The sequence below is a fragment of the Mastigoproctus giganteus genome, chromosome 8, assembly GCF_048544385.1.
Source record: "Mastigoproctus giganteus isolate SK-2022 chromosome 8, ASM4854438v1, whole genome shotgun sequence".
Taxonomy (NCBI): domain Eukaryota; kingdom Metazoa; phylum Arthropoda; class Arachnida; order Uropygi; family Thelyphonidae; genus Mastigoproctus; species Mastigoproctus giganteus.
Window position 1 is genome coordinate 28,269,918 of NC_143582.1, and position 19,182 is coordinate 28,289,099.

Below are 19,182 nucleotides of genomic sequence, written 5' to 3' on the forward strand. Positions count from 1 at the left end.
AGCTTCCTGTTAGAGTTTAATAAGCTTCTGTCCTCCACTTCCCTACAGAATTCCTCATGTGTGAATGTAGATGCAAAATACTCATTTAGTTTGTCAGCTTCCTTTATTCTTCACCATGTCCATTCTTCTGTCTGACTAGCCATCTGCATGTAACAACTCAAATTTCATTGGTCAGATTTTCATAAAATTTTATATTTGGGCCTTTTAAAAATATTTGTCAAGCCATACCAAATTTCATTAAAATTGGATCGATAATAATCCAGAAGTTTTCTTTTTTCCATACAATGTATATAAAAAAAAAAAAAGAAATTCATAGATCAAATGTAGTTTTAGTTCAGTATCATTAGTTTTAGACAGTCCTTGCATGTATTGTTATGTAATACTATATAAGATGAGTGTAGTATTGCTTGTGAAGAGATATAGAGAGAAATATACATATATATAGAGAGAAAAGAGACTTGACAAAAAAAAAAAAAGTATAAGAGAGGAGAGTTTTTTTTTTTTTTTTTGTTAGTTGTTGGCGCATCGGCTTCTGTGGCCATAATGCACCCCTCCCCCCCAAAGTTTTTGCACTACTCTGATCCAAGTCTTGCCAGGCAGGTACTTTACCCACCCGGCTAGCCCGGTCAGCTGAGAGGGGAGTAATAAATATTATACAGTTGTAATTAAACTGAACGACTAAGTTCAGAGAACGGAAAACTATAGAGTTTTATTAAGTGTTCTATAAAGTTATAATCTTAGTAATTAATTGATGAGGATATAACTATATTTACTTTTCACTTCGATTAATCACAGAAAATAAAAAAAAAAAAAAAAAAAAAATCATTCAAGAGAAAAATGGATGTGCCTGTAAAGTAATGCACTTTATACATTAAGTAACTTGTCATGGTTACTGCTGAGCTGAAGTTTTTGTTCAACAGAAATAATAATACTTTTCTGTTTTAACATGATGGATGAACACACAAATTTAAAAAATGTGTGTGTTTAAAAAAAAATTTAAACACAAATTTAAAAAAACACTTAGAAGAAAGATAAAATTAACTCTACAGTAATAAAATTGAAGGATTACTGAAAAAATAGAATAAGTTAGTGCAGAAAACAAAGATGTGGATGAGCTCTATCTAAGAAATTCAAGGGTCTTGTTTACAGGAACATTATACAATCATCCGCAATTCCACATATTTCTTTTTGTTATTTTGCTTAGACTGATTTAAACTTCTGTGGGTTGCAAAAACCTTGTTTAATTAAGAGTGTACTACATATATGATAAAAACAAAATAAATTGCTTTGTGATGTTCTTGTATTCTCTCTCTCACTCACACACACACACACACACTGGCTGTCTCAAGAATATAGACAGAAAATTTATTTATTGTAATTATGTATTGTCTTTTGGCCATTCAGGTGAAGCTAAGAAATTTAGATGAATCTTAAGAAATAATAAGATAATGAAAATTTAGATAATATACTTTATGAATGACTTAACAGAAGCACTCTAAAGGTATTCATATCTGGTCTTCTCTTAGTTAAAAATCACAAAACGACTGAACCATTTATCTCTGGGAGGCTGGCTACTCATATTCAAAGATCCTCCACAATATCAGAGAACTACAATCGAAATTGGCAAAGCTGAATGTTGATGCAGGTGCAGTTACACTAATCAAAGTTGAAATGAAGGGCATTATTATTTGAAAAGTGAACAGCTGGATAATAACAACAAAGCATGTCTATATTTGAAGAGTCCAACTCCTTCAAAGACTAACACCAAAAGAAGAAGAAATGTGTCAGAACACATCTTTAAAGGAAAGGGTTACAATTCTTTGCTGTGTAAATGCAAACTGGAGCTGTAGATTGTTATTATACATAACGTCGAAAACCTAAAATCCATAATTCAAATAAAAATCTTTGTAAATTATTTTCCTGTGAAATACTTTAGTTATGACACAGATAAACCACATTTTCAAAATTGCATCTGCCATAAAAACAATTTTTATGACATATGCAGAATAAGTTTGCTTCCTTGAATTATTATGCCATTTTAATACTGAATAGTAATATGACTAATAGTTGTTTCTTTGTAAAATTCCCAAGAACCAGTTGTGATACAACTATTCTTTTAATGACCAGGGTATCTTCATGGCCACAAAGAAACATTATCTCACTGTGCAATTTTGATGGTACTATTATTCTTTCATTCTTCTTAGAAAGATCAGACCAGTGCTATAAGTCACCAAAATGCCATAGTACCTTTGTTCTTGGTTGTGTGCTCTTCCACTACATATCAATTGATTCCATTAGAAGCATCTATTCTATATAATAGCTGCTTCCAATGGAAGAAATTATCATCTTGAAGCATTTTTAGGGACAAATGAATACAAATTTTACTGTTCTCAACCCATTCTTCATGCTGTTTCTGAAAGGCAAGTAAGGCTTCAGCAGGATGGAAAACTACTATGTAATAAAAGGTATTTAAATTTTATTTTGTGTATTATTCTTCATATTATTCAATATTATTTTGTGTATTATTATTCTATCCATTTTGTACATTACATTTTATAATGTAAGCATTGTCTAAACCACATGCATTTCTAAAACACTGCCTAATTGTTAAACAAACAACAGCAATGTGTCAGGGGCCTATTCTGTGTATACAGGAATTTAATTGTGAAAAAGATTAACCGTTATTTCAGATCAGCTATTGGAAGCAACGATTATCCAGAACCATTTTTGAGGACAAATGATTAAGCAAATTCTGCACATAAATTATGCACACTTAACTTAGTTGCAATTAGATTACTGTATGATGTTATCTAAACATCTTTATAACACACAACTGTTATAAGCAAATATTCTTTTACAAAATATAGGATATAATACACTTATACATGAATAAGTTTCTTCTTGAAATAAGTAAACTCCATGAAAAATGGATGGGGAATATAATTACTTACCACTGGAAGAGCCAGTTCACCACTCAGGGTTTGACAGTACTGCGCAATCAACTGATGCTCATCCTCACTACTGCATGACATGTAAACAGAAAAAAAAACAGATTTTATACACAAATGTTTCACTTTAGGATTAATTTATATAAAACAATTTTGGTGAATGAAATATACAAATTAAATACAATACATTTTGAAAGTGTAAACTGCAATAATCTAAACAAGATAGGAATGTATGTCCTTTTGTTTTGAGAGTTGCCTTGTTTGGTTTATTGCCAAGGCAGAGAGAGAACATGAATTATCTAATAAGTCTGAAAAATTGTGGGATAAATCCTGGAGGGGGAGGAGAACAGAATGTGAGAACTAATAATAACTAATAAAAGACTAATTATTGTCTTGAATTGTACATCTGTGTATCTATCTGTATGTAGAAAGAGCTTCTAAAATGACTCTGAACATAGATTCTGAATTTCAATACATAACATGCATTCCTTAATCCACTAAAAATCCATTTTTCAGAATTTTTAAAAACTGTAAGTGAACACACATTTCCATAACAATATTCCTAAACAGTCCCTTAAAATAGATTTTAATTTGTAGTTAATTTTATAAAAGTTGCAAGCACTTGTGCACAGCTATTTGGGACAATAATGTCCAAGAACAAAGCATATCAAGATCAGGAAATGCTGTCAGAGACACTGGCTGCTCCAGCAAATTACTGAGGGCATAAGAATTATACCTGACAAATATTCTTGTGCAATGAAGCTAGTGGCCAGGTTAAACTCAGGTATGTGGGAGATTCTCTGGTAGTCGATATCTGACCTTTAAATATATAAGCAACATAATAAACAGATGGAACAGAATTCAGAGAAACATGACTGACAGTGGGAAACTGAAGAAAACATGTTGTGGTCTGATGAATTCTGCCTGCTTTTCTGTTACCAAAGTGTTAAACCTGATATATCTTCAGTAGTTTCTGTATTTTTGGACAAGTAATGGTATCTGGGTCAACATCAATATTTTCTCTTGTAGGGACATTGTTGGGGTCCCAGAAGAAGAATTTATATTATCAGGATTCATAGAGATTTTTATTTTTTTCAGTGCCTGGCTTCCCATGGGAGCATAAAGCTCCCATGGGAAGCCAGGCACTGAAAAAAATAAAGCATCCACTACCAAGCAAACCAAAAAATGAAACGTACCTATAGCTCCATCAGCCAAATCCTGTCCCTCAGATCATGATAGAAGTGATTCTTGAAGGTGAACCCACTAGCAGATTGACCCTGTGTAAGCCTTCCCATGACCTCCCATCTTGTTAAAGCAGAGGCCAAAGTGGTTTGGTGAAGCTGGGGCCCCCATCAACCACCAAGATCGCCCCCTTTTGAAGCTTCAATGGATTACAACACATGGCAAACACTGATTCCTATAGTGTTAGCCTGGAGCTGGATCCTAGTGATGCTAATCTGGAAGACCAGCAGCATCACTGGGAGTCTCTCTCACAATTTATAGGTGCCCACATTGAGGAGGCCTTATACATATAGTCCAAGAAAAATGTCATTGTATTTTGACATGCTTCCACAAAGAAAACCTTACTGTTCAAAACGTTTGAAAATCTACACCATGCCACAACTGAATGATATGTGAAGTGGTTCACCTGTATGGAAAATGTGATGCACTATGATTTGTTACATACCATAGAAAAAAAAAATCCTCGGGTCTCAAGCACATAGTAAGAATGTCACAGGTTCACATTATCCAATCTTCTTGTCATGTAAGCAATGATCTACAAATATTTGCATGATATAATTAGTGTGGATAAGAACCATTTCTTTGAGCAGAAATGCCTTTGTTGCAATACATTCTTGAAGATTAATGTTTGGGTAAATAATCCCCTGTTGCCATAAAAAAAAACACAGACATGGCCACTGGAAGGAATGTCAGCCCCTGTGGCTGCACTCCTTTACACTTCCATTCAGCTTTATGTTTGCTTAATTTTTTTTATTATAAATAACTTTTCTGGGAATGCTTGAACCTGAACCTTGTTGTACCGTTATTGGAAAAAAACTGGGAACTGGCAATCTCTAGTGGGACAGTATGTGTGGACTTGGATGGTTGTTTAAAATTCACTATGGCATTCCCTACACTATACAAAACATATCCTCCACTGTTACCTTTGTGTATTTCTGTATAGTACCTACATCAACAAATCTTCATTACAATTACCTGATTATTAGGAGAGATGTGATTGAAATCCAAACATGTCCTAAGCTCAACTTTCATTGCATTCTTAAATTTTCAGATAAAGATTCTGATGGTGTGACACTACATTTCTCTTTTCAGAAGAAATTCATTCAAAGTGGAGGACATGTCTCAATGGAAATCCCTTTGAGCATATCCCATAAGTGAAAATATAATGTTTAATTATAATAGAAAGCTGACATGTAAATTTATATTACTAGAATGCTCTATTTGGTATATAGCAATTCGCACTCTTTGAGCATTTTTAAATGAGAAATATTAGATACTTACGAGTCAGGAGTGGAATTGCTTCGGGCCCTGAGTTCTACTTCAGCCAACCTAAACAAAATTTAAGAGTCAATTAACTGATATTAAATGGCCAAATTAAAGGCTACAATATTCATTTTCTGTATAAGTACCAAAGAAATATTATACAAAAAGCATTAGCTGAAAATATTTTAGGTATTACAAATAAAAAGTAGATATGAATTAAATCTGAATTCTGTCATCAGGCCCTAACCAGGAATTATCTGAAGGCTGTTACTTACTGTAAAGGTTAGAAGACCTTTACAGTAAGTTAGAGTTCATAGTATAATATAGTATATTATCATGTAAAAACTTTGAAGGAAGTTAGTAACAAATTTAAAAATTTTTCTGATTGGACCTGATGACAGGATTCAATGTGGAATCCAGAAAAGTCAGCAATTATTAAGTAGTAGTGTGTGGGAGCTTAACTTACTTAATAACTTTGTACATAATAAAAGTTGCTTGATAACAACAAGTCACATGGTTTAATTTGTTATTCACATTTCAAATTAATTTGTTATGAAACAAATATTCTTTCATAATATTCTTCTCTCTCTCTCTCTCTCTGCCCCCCCCCCACACACACATTCAAAAAGCAAGACAGGTATCCAATGAAGAAACTAAAGTCACAATCTAATTGATCAAATGTATATCTAACATGCAAAACTGTGCTATCCTTAGACAAAAGAATAAATTATTTCTTACAAGTAAGAAACTATATTCTTATATAAAAGATGTATTAAGTGATTTATGTGCTGCGCTGCTATTTTCTCCTTTTCTTTTGTGCTGAAAATAGAGTATTACACATAAGTATTTAGGTAAATGCAAGTGCAGTAGTCTACCACTCCACAGGTTAACAGCTATTAATATATTTACCACATATTTTTCTGAAATATCAAATTTTTATTTCAGCCAAAAAATTAAGAAATTTTTTTTACAATTTCTCGATGTCCATATATTCTTTCCAGGAAGTAATGTCTGTCACCTCTTTATACAAACACAGTTTGAGAAAATTATACGTTATTCACTTTTCATCTATTCTCGGTAATGAGCAGAAAAATTGATAGGGGGAACAGGACCAGGGTATGTCTGCCAGGGGCAAAGGTTGATGACACTGTAGAGCAGATATTATCTTTTAAGGGCACAAAAGGTGATATTGTTGTACATGTTGGCACTAATGATATTAAGAGTAGGAGACCGGTGGAATTACTTAACAAGCATTGGTCAATGTTGAAAAAAAGTCATGAGTTAGGGTTGAATTTGAAAGTGTCTGCAATTCTGCCTAGACATGATAGGAGGGAGTATATGACGAGAGCCTTGTTGGTCAATTTGGCCCTGGAGAGACTAGAAGGCTCAAGGGGTAGAATTTTTCTCAGCCTGGTCTGTGCTTGTTAACAGGAGAGACTGCTTCTACAGTGATGGGATACACTTAAATAGAAAGGGTACAAGAGTATTTGCTGCAGTGTTAGGTGGGTCAGAAAACTGCTAGGTTGGGGTATACACAGACTAACAGATTAATGGCTATTGTTAGTTATTTAGGAACATTAGCAACTAAGGTCATATTGCTCCAGGAATATGCAGTGATCATTCCCCGACCTTTCTGCAACCTCCGTATTTGGTGGTCACTGGTTCGAATCCCGGTAAAATCAAGAAGCATGTGCTACACATTGCTGCTCCTGCCCACCTGGCTACAGAAGCACCCAGGTTAACAGTAGCCGCTGGCAGAGGTGAAAGTGATTCTTGCACTGCTATTAGAATGAGCAGCAGCCTAGAAAACCAGGTGCAGTGGATTCCAGAGACTGCTGGGAGTCATCATTGCGGAACAGGTAAATACATGGGCTGTGTTAAGGTAGCTAAGAATAGGAACAGGTGCATGCATACTTGCGTGTACACCAATGCTAGGAGTTTGGTAAATAAATTTGATGAATTTGAGGTGTTGGGTCAAAACATCAAAGGCTGATATTGTTGGGATATCAGAGACATGGAGTCGCACATATAAGGAATACAGAACTGGAATTTGGAGAGTACAATGTGTACAGGAACGCTAGACAGGATAGGAAAGGAGGAGGGATTATGCTATTAGTTAAGAAACACAAAATCCAAGGAAGTACAGCCAGTCGACATGGCTGGACAGTGCAGTGTCAAGTCAGTTTGGTGTGACATAAGCATTGGGAAAGCAAAATTGAGAGTAGGAGTGTGTTATAGGCCTAATGACTCTGATGAGTATAATAAACAACTGTACAGAGAAATAGTGGGCCCATAAATCAGTGTGTTATAATGGGGGATTTTAATTTCCCAGATATTGACTGGAATTTGTGGATTGGTCGGTCACACACACACCAGCAAGGCTTTTGTTGGATGATTGTTTTCTACAGCAGCATGTTCGGGAGGCAACTAAAGGGAGTAATACTCTATCTGATTATCAGTAGTGATTCTTCATGCATTAAGAATTTTCAGATAAAGGAACAACTAGGTGGCAGTGATCACAATGTGCTGAAGTGGGATTTATTCAAAGAGGTAACTACCATCAGGTGTAAAGGGAAGAGTTTTTGCTTTCGTAAAGGTGACTATGGTGGTCTGAGACAGTATTTAAATTCTATACGTGGGAGCAACTGATGATGTTTCCAACAGCAAATTCAAAATGGGAAGCATTCAAAGAAGTAATATCGTAAGCAACTACATTTTTCATACCAACTACGAAATACTGTTCAAGGTTTAGGCCTAAATGGATGTAGCAGTAGTGGCATATGATGCAAGAAAGCAAGTGTATGAGCTTATGCAGCATCACCCACAAAAAAAAAAATCACACCAAATGCCTGTCCAGTTCCTCCTTAAATTTATTTAACCTATCAACTTCCGCAATGACAGATGGAAGTTTGTTCCAGCAATTAACCACCCGCTGGCTAAAGGCAAATTTCCACACATCTATTCTACATCTGTCTTTTCTTAATTTGAATTTATGCCCCCTTAGGTTCGTAATCTGAACAAGTGGAAGGATTCCATCAGAATTCAGCGTGCTCAACCCATTCAAGGCCTTATACACTTCAATCAGATCACAGCGCAGGTGCCTAGTCTTCAGCCACTGCAATTTTCAGAACTTAAGCCTCTCTTGGTAGCCTCTCTTCACCAATCTTGTTGCCCTTCTCTGTACACGCTCAAGCAAATCTACATCCTCCCTAAAATGAGGCCTCCAGACCTGTACGCAGTACTCAAGGCATGGCCTGACCATTGCTAGCAAAATTCCTATATAGCATTGATAAAACCCCATGACCTGTCGTGGCAGCCTGTCTGCATTGCTCAGAAAACTTCATATCTGACTGCACAATTACTACCTGGTCTTTTTCATTTTCTACCACCTTAAGTGTAGTACCACACAGTTGGTACGTTTCTCTGGGGTTACTTCTACCCATATGCAGTACTTTGCATTTGTCAAGGTTAAACTTCAGTTGCCACTTCTTAGCCCATCTGCCCAAATTATCTAGATCCTGTTGCAGTAGCACACTGCCATTACTGTCATTAACAACCCTGACAACCTTTGTATCATCTGCAAACTTCGACACTAAGCTTGATATACCTTTATCAATATCATTGATAAATATACAAAACAACAGAGGACCCAACACTGAACCATGTGGGACTCCACTAATAACATTAGTCCACGAAGAGCAGCACCCATTGGTTACCACCCTCTGCCTTCTCCCACTCAACCATCCTTTTAGCCATTGTAGCAACTTACCCTTAATACCATTCTGCTCCAATTTATACAATAGTCTTCTATGCGCAACAGTGTCAAACGCTTTCCTGAAATTCAAATATATGATATCAAAATTATTTTTTGCATCCAGGTTCCTTTGTAACCACATCATAATATCCTATCAAATTCGTTAGACAAGACTTTCCCTTAACAAACCGATGCTGTGTCTGAATTATTGCTGCAGTCTTGTCTAAATGATCCTGCAATGTTATCTTTAACCAATGACTCCATTATTTCACCCGGAACAGAAGTTAAACTAACTGGTCTGTAATTACTCATGTCACCCTTCGATCCCCCTTTGTGAATTGGGGATACATTTGCACATCTCCAGTCCGTGGGGACCTCCCCTGAGTCCAAGGATGCTCTCATAATTATGGCTAATGGTTTGCTTAGTTGCTTTGCTGCCTCCTTTAATATAACTGGATAGATCCCATCCACCCCAGGTGCCTTTCTTATGTTTAACTTCAACAATTTCTCCTCTATAGTCATTCTAATAGTTATATCTGCTGAGCAGATATGACTATTAGAATGATTTCTGAACAATAATAGAAAAATAAATTAATCTCAAACGGATTGAATAACTACTCAAATAACTACTTACCTACTGGCATAGAGTTCTAGCCTGGAGTGCATTTCCTGGGAGGATAAAGTGTGCTGTGGAGATGGTGCAGGACTTTCAAGGTCATCTCCTTCAAGAACTGTTTGTACTGGTAAATAACCAAGTCTGGGATGTTTCTTAAAGTACCTTTTTGATTTAAATTTGTTCTTAACTATCTTAGTAAAATCTCTCACATCTTCACCTGATGTGGTCTAGAAAAGTGGAATAGAAAACACATATATAAAAAGAAATTAAATTTAATTGAAAAAGAGATTTTACACATGCACATAGACAATTTATTTTCAGTTTTATCTTGATATCACAAAGGTTTCTAAAATGTAAAAACCACGTATCACAAAATACAAAAATACAAGGATTAAGATACAATTCTTGTATTGGCACCTCTGCAGACAGGTGGGCAGGAGCAGCAGTGCATAGCACACGCTTCTTGATTAGACCAGGGTTTGAGCCCGTGACCAAATACAGAGGATGCGGAAAGGTCAGGGAATGATCACCGCATATCCCTGGAGCAATATGGCCTTAGATGCTAATGCTCCTAAAAACAAATAACAACAACAATTCTTTTAAGCCAATTAGGATCATTCCTTTAATTAAGAGGATCTTTTCCTGATGTTTTGATAATTTCTTGGAGATTGGATCATTTCTTGCCAATCAGTATAGCAAAGATGAGATAAATATAGATACTTTTTAGGATGGGGCAATTTTTTCAACACTGAATGTACTTTTATATAAATTAAATATACAGGTATTCAATTTCAGTATTGGAATTTGCATCTTCTGTTACAGTATGAAAATAAGAGAATGATGCAATGAAGTAAAACTTGTGGCATCTGCCATCAAAATTAATAAATTCTCTAGTTTTATATTATATTATTTCTTCTAAATATTTAGCCAATTTCTCTTTAAATCTACCTACACTTTACAACTTAATCTTATACAATCGACCTATATGTAAGCACTAGAATACTACATGTTTCAAAGAGTTGCCACAAAAATAAAAAAACATCAGAGTTAACATTTAGACAATGAATTTTTCCTACTCCCTCCCCAACAAAAAATATGGAGGGAACATCTTCAAAAGAGAAGAGATTTATTTATGATTTAAAAATGCAAATGCCTACATATAATTGAATTTTTAATATTATTATACCTTAAGCAAAAAACTAAATAATTTAATTTAAAATACAAGAAACTAAAGTGTAATCAACAGTTATTTACAATACTTACAGCAGAGCAATACTCCTGCATTGGATGAGTTAATTTGTGATTTTTGGCTCTCCTGCCTGAGAAAAAGCAACTCTGGCAAAGATCAAAATTAAAACACTTCAGACAACGATACCTGAGATTAAAAAAAAAAAAAAAAATATCCAGAGTAAATAAGAATTATTGATACAACTATAATACAAAGAAAGCACTAAAATATTTAATATATGTATTTAATGTTTCTCTGAAGAGGTACCACAGCAATATATTTAGCTCTAAAAATTCACTACAAGAGGATATGTTAATAATATGCAATGAAAGTCATGTACTAGTATAAAAAGTAAATGTTATGCCACATGCAGCATTAGCAGGAAAGGCCATATTACCAAAAATAAGTCATATAAATGATAAAAATATTTCAGTGAGCACAGAATGCAGCCACATAATATATAGTATAAAAATCAGTAAATTTGGTGTAAAAAGTATATTTTAAATAAATCCATATAAGTTTGAGGTTTTTAAATATCTAAAAATGGCTGACACATGGTCATTGTTGGAAAGTATCTCACTGAGTGTACCACTTTTAGTCATATGACCAAATCTTAGTCATATGGTGGTGGACAAGCAGGCCAGGGGAAGGAGATGTTCTTGTGACTTGGCAATGCTGAATACCATAATGCTAAGGTCCCTGAATAGCTCTCTTACAAATGAAAACCAAAGGGATGGCTGGAAGTCTGATGGGTGTTATAGAGATTTTCCCATTATGGCTCAAAGAGATAGGGAGTGGTCTGCCTTTCAGTTTAAATGTATACTGTAAGGACAACTGCCTACATCTATACAACAACATATAAACTCTGAACAGATGTTCTAAATGATTTAGTAATAATGTGGATCTGCCTCCCAATTTAACATTGAAACGGAAGAGTATCAATGATGAATTGGAGGCCACATGGCAGACCCAATGGAATAATTCTGAGAAAGGTTTTCATACTGTGAGTTGGGGACGATGTTCCTGGCTTCAGTTGGAGTTTGCAGCTTGCTGTGTTCTCACATGGCCTGAAATCGAGGCTGTACTGGTTGGGTTTGGCATCTTCAGATTTATGTGCTTGTGAAGTGCCGGAGACCAGCCTCCACGTAGTCTCAGAATCTGATATTTGGTTGATAAGTTACTCTGAATTATATGGACATTAGAAAGAGGCTGGAGCGAGGGGCATTCGCTCACCCTCTGTATTAGAGGAATTGTTTCTAATTAGAGAATTTCAGCAGATTTGCTGAAATTTTACATGTTGCCTTTTCTCGTAGGGCTTGACCCAGATAGCAGTGACCTACCTCCTTGTGGTGGAGATAGTAACGCGTGGTGAGGGGCTTTGATGATCCATCCCCACCGCAAGGCCAAATGGTCGATGATATTTTATTTTTGCCTGTTGGTCTTTGTGTTTGTAATATTAATCTATTAGATGAGTAGAGTTTCTTTTCAACACAAATGAGAACCAAATTGCATATGGGCGAAAGCCCAGGTTGTGATTTGGGATGGAAGCTCTCTCAAATGTAAAGACAATTGCCTACACCTAAGCAACTACATGTTCTAAATGCCTCAGTAATAATGTGGATAGTCTGAATTATGGACTTTCATACACTACTTGTGAGGTCATATTTAATCATAAGCACCTCAGTTCATGCTCAGATCACAAGCTATTCACAATGAACACTGGAAGCTTTAGTGTACTTCAAAAGAGCTATCCATCTGTAGTTATTCTATTCTATTCATTACTCTATTAGTTGTAATTCAGCTGATCAACATAAACAGCTGATATATTTTTCAAGGACAAAGTTTTTATATTGAAAAATATATATGGTATAAATCTTGATAAAAATATCAGTTTGCCTTGTTTAATTGAAGTGCCTTCAAACAATTCAATTAATATTCAGTAAATATCAATGAATTTTCAAATTATATAAAAATGGTATTAAGAGTAACAACCCATTTATGATGAAATACAAATGTTTTTCTCTGAAAAATGGATAAGAATAGACTTTCAATAGCTGTGCTGCAGATGCTAATGGTAGACTTAATCTCAAATTAATGTATAACAAATTACTAAATAATCATACTTTATTTCAGATTGTGCAACTGTAGTTGACCATAGTTTAGTACACACAGGAGCTGATTATTTTTAACCTCAACTAATCTGAAACCTGATGCATTTTCAGGTTCTAAAAGCTCTCTAAAAGATAGTAGCAGTAGTAATGGCAAATGGGGGAAAAAAAAAAAAAAAAAACCACAGTTCACCCATCTGTACCTTCCAAGAATTTGTCTAGTTCTGCCTTGAATTCATTCACCAAACCCACTTCCACAACAACAGATGGAAGCCTATTCCAACGATCAACCACCCGCTGCACATCTGCACTGCTCAGAGAATTTCATGTCTACACAATTACTGCCAAGGGCTTTTTCATGCGCTACTACCCTGAGTAGCAGAGCACAGTTGATAAGTTACTCTGGGGTTACTGCTACCCGCGTGCAGTTCCTTGCATTTGTCAAAGTTAAACTTGAACTGCCATTTCTCCGCCCGTTGACCCAATTTTCCTAGTTCTTGTTGCAGTGGCTCACCCTGAGGGCTGTTGTTAATGACCCTGCCAACCTTTTTATCATCTGAAAATGTAGACATTAAGTCTGATATACCTTCATCAATATTATTGATAAATATTGAAAATAACAATGGACCAGCACTGAACCCTGGGGAATTCCACCAATAAAATTAGTCCACAAAGAAGAAAGAGAGTCACTCTTTCTTCTTCCACTTAACTATCAATTTTTTTCCATAGCAGTAACTTGCCCTTAATGCCACATTGCTCCACTTTATATAGCAGTCTTTTATGAGCAACAGTATCAAAAGCCTTCCTGAAATCCAAGTACAGTCAGTCCTCGTATACACGTGTTTACACTACACGAATTCAATCATACATGATTTATATACAACAATATACAACAATATCGTATATAACATGAACCAAATTTGCTTATGCATGATTCGCCTTTGTATTTACAAGAAATGGCAGTTGAACGCAGAATCACCCCAACTGAAGGCAACACGATAGCAATGAAGAGAAGATTCTGAAAATGTATTTATATTTTTTTATATCAGTGAAGCGGATACATATTTCACCATAATAATGTAAAAACCCACACAATTGCAGCTATCAGTATTATCGCAAATGCAATTAGATTGAGTTTGCTAGTTTATAACAGATTCCACTAGCAGAAATGCAACCTGAAATTGTTTTATGGTAGTAACCCCCAGAAATGTGCTTTAGAAAATTTTGTGGGCTTGTGAGGTGTTAATAGTGTGTCTCTACATTTATGGCAGAGACACACTATTGTGCTGTTTATTCAGTTGCTACACGTGCATGGCTTTGTTTGTGTATCAAGCATGCCTCCTCATTTTGTAATTGTGCTTTATTCCCTAAAAATGAGTAAAATACTTAAAAGGTGTGAAAAGGAAGCGTCCTAGTGAAGACACTACAGGTTCAGAAAGAAAAAGTAAAGCAATATCGACAGACAGAGGTGGACTGGGTCAAAAATTCTTACCCGGGAAAATGTGTAGTGGCCTCATACTAGCATTTATGGCCAAAATCACACTTCTGGCCTCCGGCCCACCGGGGTTTCCCTGGTGAGGCTTATGGCCAGTCCCCCCTCTGTTATAGAAAAAATATGAAATTGTGAAACACTGAGCAAAATGAAAGAACAATGTGATATTGCATGTGCTACAGGCCTAAATGACACAACGTCGAGAATTAGAAAGAATGCAGAGAAAATAAAAACAACTTTTATAGCAGGAACAACTCAAAGTGTAATGAAATCCATTAGATCAAGACACAAGAATTGGAAGAAATGGAACGGCTGTCATCTGTTTGGTTAGAAAATCAAACAAAGAACAAGTTTGCTTACAATAGAAGCAAAAGCATTAGCAATATTTTATTACGTAATAGTTGTAATAAAATACGTAAGTATTTTATTACGTATTTTATTATGATTATTTATCGTTTGGTAATGATTTGGTTACAAATGTGTGTTCAATCTTGGGTGGTTGGCACCTAACCCTATTTTTCCCATAGGGCCTGTTATTTATATTGCGCAATTTTGCATTGCATGAGAGTTCTAGGAACACAACTATCGTGCTATAGGACTGACTGTATATGATGTTAAAATTATTTTTTGCATCCACTTCCTTGGTCACTTCATCATTGTAACCTATCAGATTGTTAGACAAGACTGCCCCTTGACAAAGCCATGCTGTGATCGCAGTATAATTGCATAGTAGTCCAAATTTTCCTGCATTACTTCTTTAACCAGTGATTCCATTATTTTCCCTGGAAAGATGTTAAGCTAACAGGTCTGTAACTACTCACATCGCCTTTTGATCCCCATTTATGAATTGGAGATATAGTCACACATCTACAGTCCATAGGAAACTCCCCTGAATACAAGGATGTTCTAATGATTATGGCTAAGGGTTTGCTTATCTCCTTTGCTGTCACCCTTAATATAACTAGATAGATTCCGTCCATCCCAGGTGCTTTATGTCCATCCTCAACAATTTCCCTTTCACTTTCCTTTCAGTTATCACAAAGTCATTTAGCTCCTCGTTAGAGTTTGATAAACTTCTGGCATCCCCCCTTCCCTAAAGAATTCCTCATGCATGAATGCAGATGCAAAATGCCTATTCAATTTGTCTGCAACCTGAGCAGGGTCATCTACAGTTAACCCAAAGACATCAAGTGGCCAAACATGATTCAATCTTTTGCTTCTACTGTTAATATAAGCACAGAAGTAGGTGCCGGTTTTCTTTGCATTCTTTGCCAGAAACTTCTCATAATCTGCCATAACTAATCTAACCTCCGTTGTAACTTGATTACAGCCTAATTTACATACATACCATTGGCTTCTGTATCACCTGATAATTTATATGTATCCCATGTGCTTTTCTTCTCTGCCATGTGTCTCAATAGTTCATCTGATATCCATTTAGCTCTAAGCTTTGAACAGTATTTCTTTGTTGGTATGAAAAGCCTAGTAGCTTCTTTAATTGCTTCCCTGAACACTTCCCATTTAGAATTTGCTGTTGCTAACATCAGTTGGTCCCATTGCACACTATTTAAAAACTGTCTGAGACCTCTGTAGTCACTCTTACAAAAGCAAAAGCCTTTCCCGTTATGCTTGACAGTAGTTATGTCTTTAATTAAATTCCAGATTAGTATACTGTGATCGCTGCCACCCAGTGGGTCTTTTACACGCAGATTCTTAATGCATGAAGAATCACTGCTGATAACCAGATCAAGAGTATTTCTTCCTCTTGATGCCTCTCTAACAAACTGCTGTAGAAAACAGTCAACCAAGAAATTCACAAAACTCTTACTATTTTGCAAGTGACCAACCTGTCAACATCTGGAAAGTTAAAACCCATGAGACATTCTGAATTGTTGGCCTACTCCATTTCTCTGTATAGCTGTTTGGTATACTGATCAGTCATTAGGTCTATAACATACTCCTACTCTCAATTTTTTTTTCCATTGCTTATATTACACCAAACTGACTCAACATTGCACTTGTCACCCAAGTCAACTGGATGCACTGCCTCAGATTTAATATTCTTCTTAACTAAGAGCATAACCCCTCCATCTCTCCTGTCCAGTCTGTCCTTCCTATATACAGTATAATACCCATACCCAAATTCAGTATCACTTATGATGACTGAGTGACACCATGTCTCCACTATTCCTAAGTCTGCATATAGATGATATCCTCAATTTACTGATGGAACTGAAACAAACAGTGGCATGGATGTATGATAACCAAAATATTATCATATATCTATGAAATATTATTTTTGTATTATGAGAATCACAATATGTGAGGGGGGTGTGTGTAATTACAGACCGAATAAATATTTTTCATTATCCCATAAAATAAGTTATATGCAAAGATTCTGAATGCAATTCACTAGCTTTATGTTCGAATCATGGTGACAATAAAATGCATGTTCCCTCTCCTAGCTTTATTGAAAAAAAAAAATTCTGAAAGATTTCTTTGCAATGTTTACTTAATAAAAGCATTTATTAAATAATACATCCATACCTAAACCCTAAAATAGGATACTGTTTACAGATGTTACATTTGGCTTGATGTTTGGCTCCTTCTGCAGCACCTAACCTATGGAGCACTGGAAGCCACACAAGTGATTGTGGTTCTTGCTGCAACCAGTTCAAAAAGTGAGTTGCTTGGATCTCCTTTTTGTTTCCTGACTAAAAATATAAAATAATATTTTATTAAACAATTTTATAATGTATTATAATTTTGCAATGCAAGCATCATTTAAAAATATTTAAATTTCTAAATGTGCAGACAAAAGTAAAATGCATTAATTTTAAGGCAGTGTGGCAAAATGTTTGATACTATAGATATCCTGAATGTTTTAGAAATTTAGTCATATCTGAGAGATGCCTTCTTTGCCTGCTAAAGAGATATCTACCTGACAATAGTTCCTGAAATAACTGAGGTTCATCAAAACAGTGATTTTATCAATTTTATTATGAATGACAAGACCTTATACAATAAATTACTGTTATAGTGCTTTTTAGAGGATCAGCACTAAATGAGCACTAAATAAACTTTTTGAGGCTTATTTTTCATATTTTGTCAATATTCTGGTAGATAAGACTGATTTTTTTTTTTTTTTTTTTTTTTCAGTGTTCATGAAGCAATAAATTATATTTTACTTAAAAATCTGTACATTTAATGCATTAATTTTCTTTTTTTGCCACCTCAACCTTTTTTGCATACTATTAACATGAAAAAAAAAAAAAAAAAAAAAAATACACACACACACACTGCCCTACCATTAATATCCGAACACCTGCCTTTAGACAAAAAAAGAGCTTTTATTGTATCATTTAATATTTTGTGCTGAAACCTTTTGCTTTTATGGCGGCCTTCAATCTTCGTTGCAACGAGCTCAACCAGCTTTTTATAAATATCAGGTGATATTTTCCTCCACTCGGCCTTTAACGCAGCCACCAGTTCAGCCTTGTTCTTTGGGCGACCTCGACATCTACATACCCGACAATCCAATACGTCCCAAAGATGCTCGATACAGTTCAGATTAGGACTCTGAGCTGGCCAATTCAACTTTTCCACATCGATGTCTTCAAACCACTCTGTTACAACCCGAGCAGTATGGCATGCCGCATTGTCTTGTTGATGCAGGTGTGGGCCTTCCCCGAAGTATTACCATAATGTTGGAAGTGCATAGTTGTCCAGGTTGCCTTGGTATTGCACAGCATTCATGGTTTTGTCGATAATGACTAATGGGCCCAAGCAAAACCATGAAAGAAGCCTCATACCATGACACTGCCTCCACCAAACTTCATTGTTGGGAGGATACAATCAGGAAGGAACTGTTCCCTTGCGATTCGCCACACCTAGGAATGGCCATCAGACTGGTAGAGTGCAAACCTCGACCCGTCTGTCCATAGGACTGTTTTCACTGCTCTACAGTAGAGGATTTGTGTTCCTTGCACCATGTTAATTGGTGTCTAGCATTTGTTGAGGTGATAAATTCTGCTGAACTGTTGAGATGATAAATTCTGTTGAACGTGTCATCTTGCGTGCTCACTTTTGAAATTGTCTGTTTGAAGCCCAGTGTGCATATTTATATCAGGTTCTGCGATGTGTTGCATGCATAGAACCTGTTTCCCCATCCATGGAGGGGTGCCCTGATATATATATATATATATATATATATATATATATTATATATTTTTTTATTAAATTAAACTAAACATATCTCGAATATTTTAAACATGATAAAGTTGTATTAACACAATAATGATGCCAGCTATCAATAATGAAATTTACTGATGCCATGTTAAGCACAACACTACCATACCAGTAAGGAAAGTGTACAACACTGAATTTGAAAAAAAGCTGAGGGGAGCATGTGAATGCAACAGTGAGTTGTAAAGAGTGGCCTTTCTACCTTCAAAGCTTCACATTAAATATGAAAAAAAATAATAATAAATAAAAATGCCATATGTACCAGAAACAATTTCTATGAAGTAAA

At 35.5% G+C, this 19,182-nt stretch overlaps 1 protein-coding gene across 4 annotated transcripts in view; it reads right to left on the reverse strand.

Annotated features, from left to right (window-relative positions):
* Dys (Dystrophin) overlaps positions 1-19,182 on the reverse strand; it is a 932,899-nt gene that overhangs the window by 17,020 nt on the left and 896,697 nt on the right. For 3 of the 4 annotated variants that reach the window (XM_090379791.1, XM_090379788.1, XM_090379792.1), the window contains exons 64-68: positions 17,199-17,365; positions 11,087-11,198; positions 9,842-10,050; positions 5,470-5,519; positions 2,952-3,028 (exon numbers count right to left, since the gene is read on the reverse strand). In XM_090379791.1, coding sequence (XP_090235917.1) covers positions 2,952-3,028; positions 5,470-5,519; positions 9,842-10,050; positions 11,087-11,198; positions 17,199-17,365 — 615 coding nt within the window. The remainder of the gene's footprint in view (positions 1-2,951; positions 3,029-5,469; positions 5,520-9,841; positions 10,051-11,086; positions 11,199-17,198; positions 17,366-19,182) is intronic. The other variant, XM_090379790.1, reaches the window with a different exon arrangement.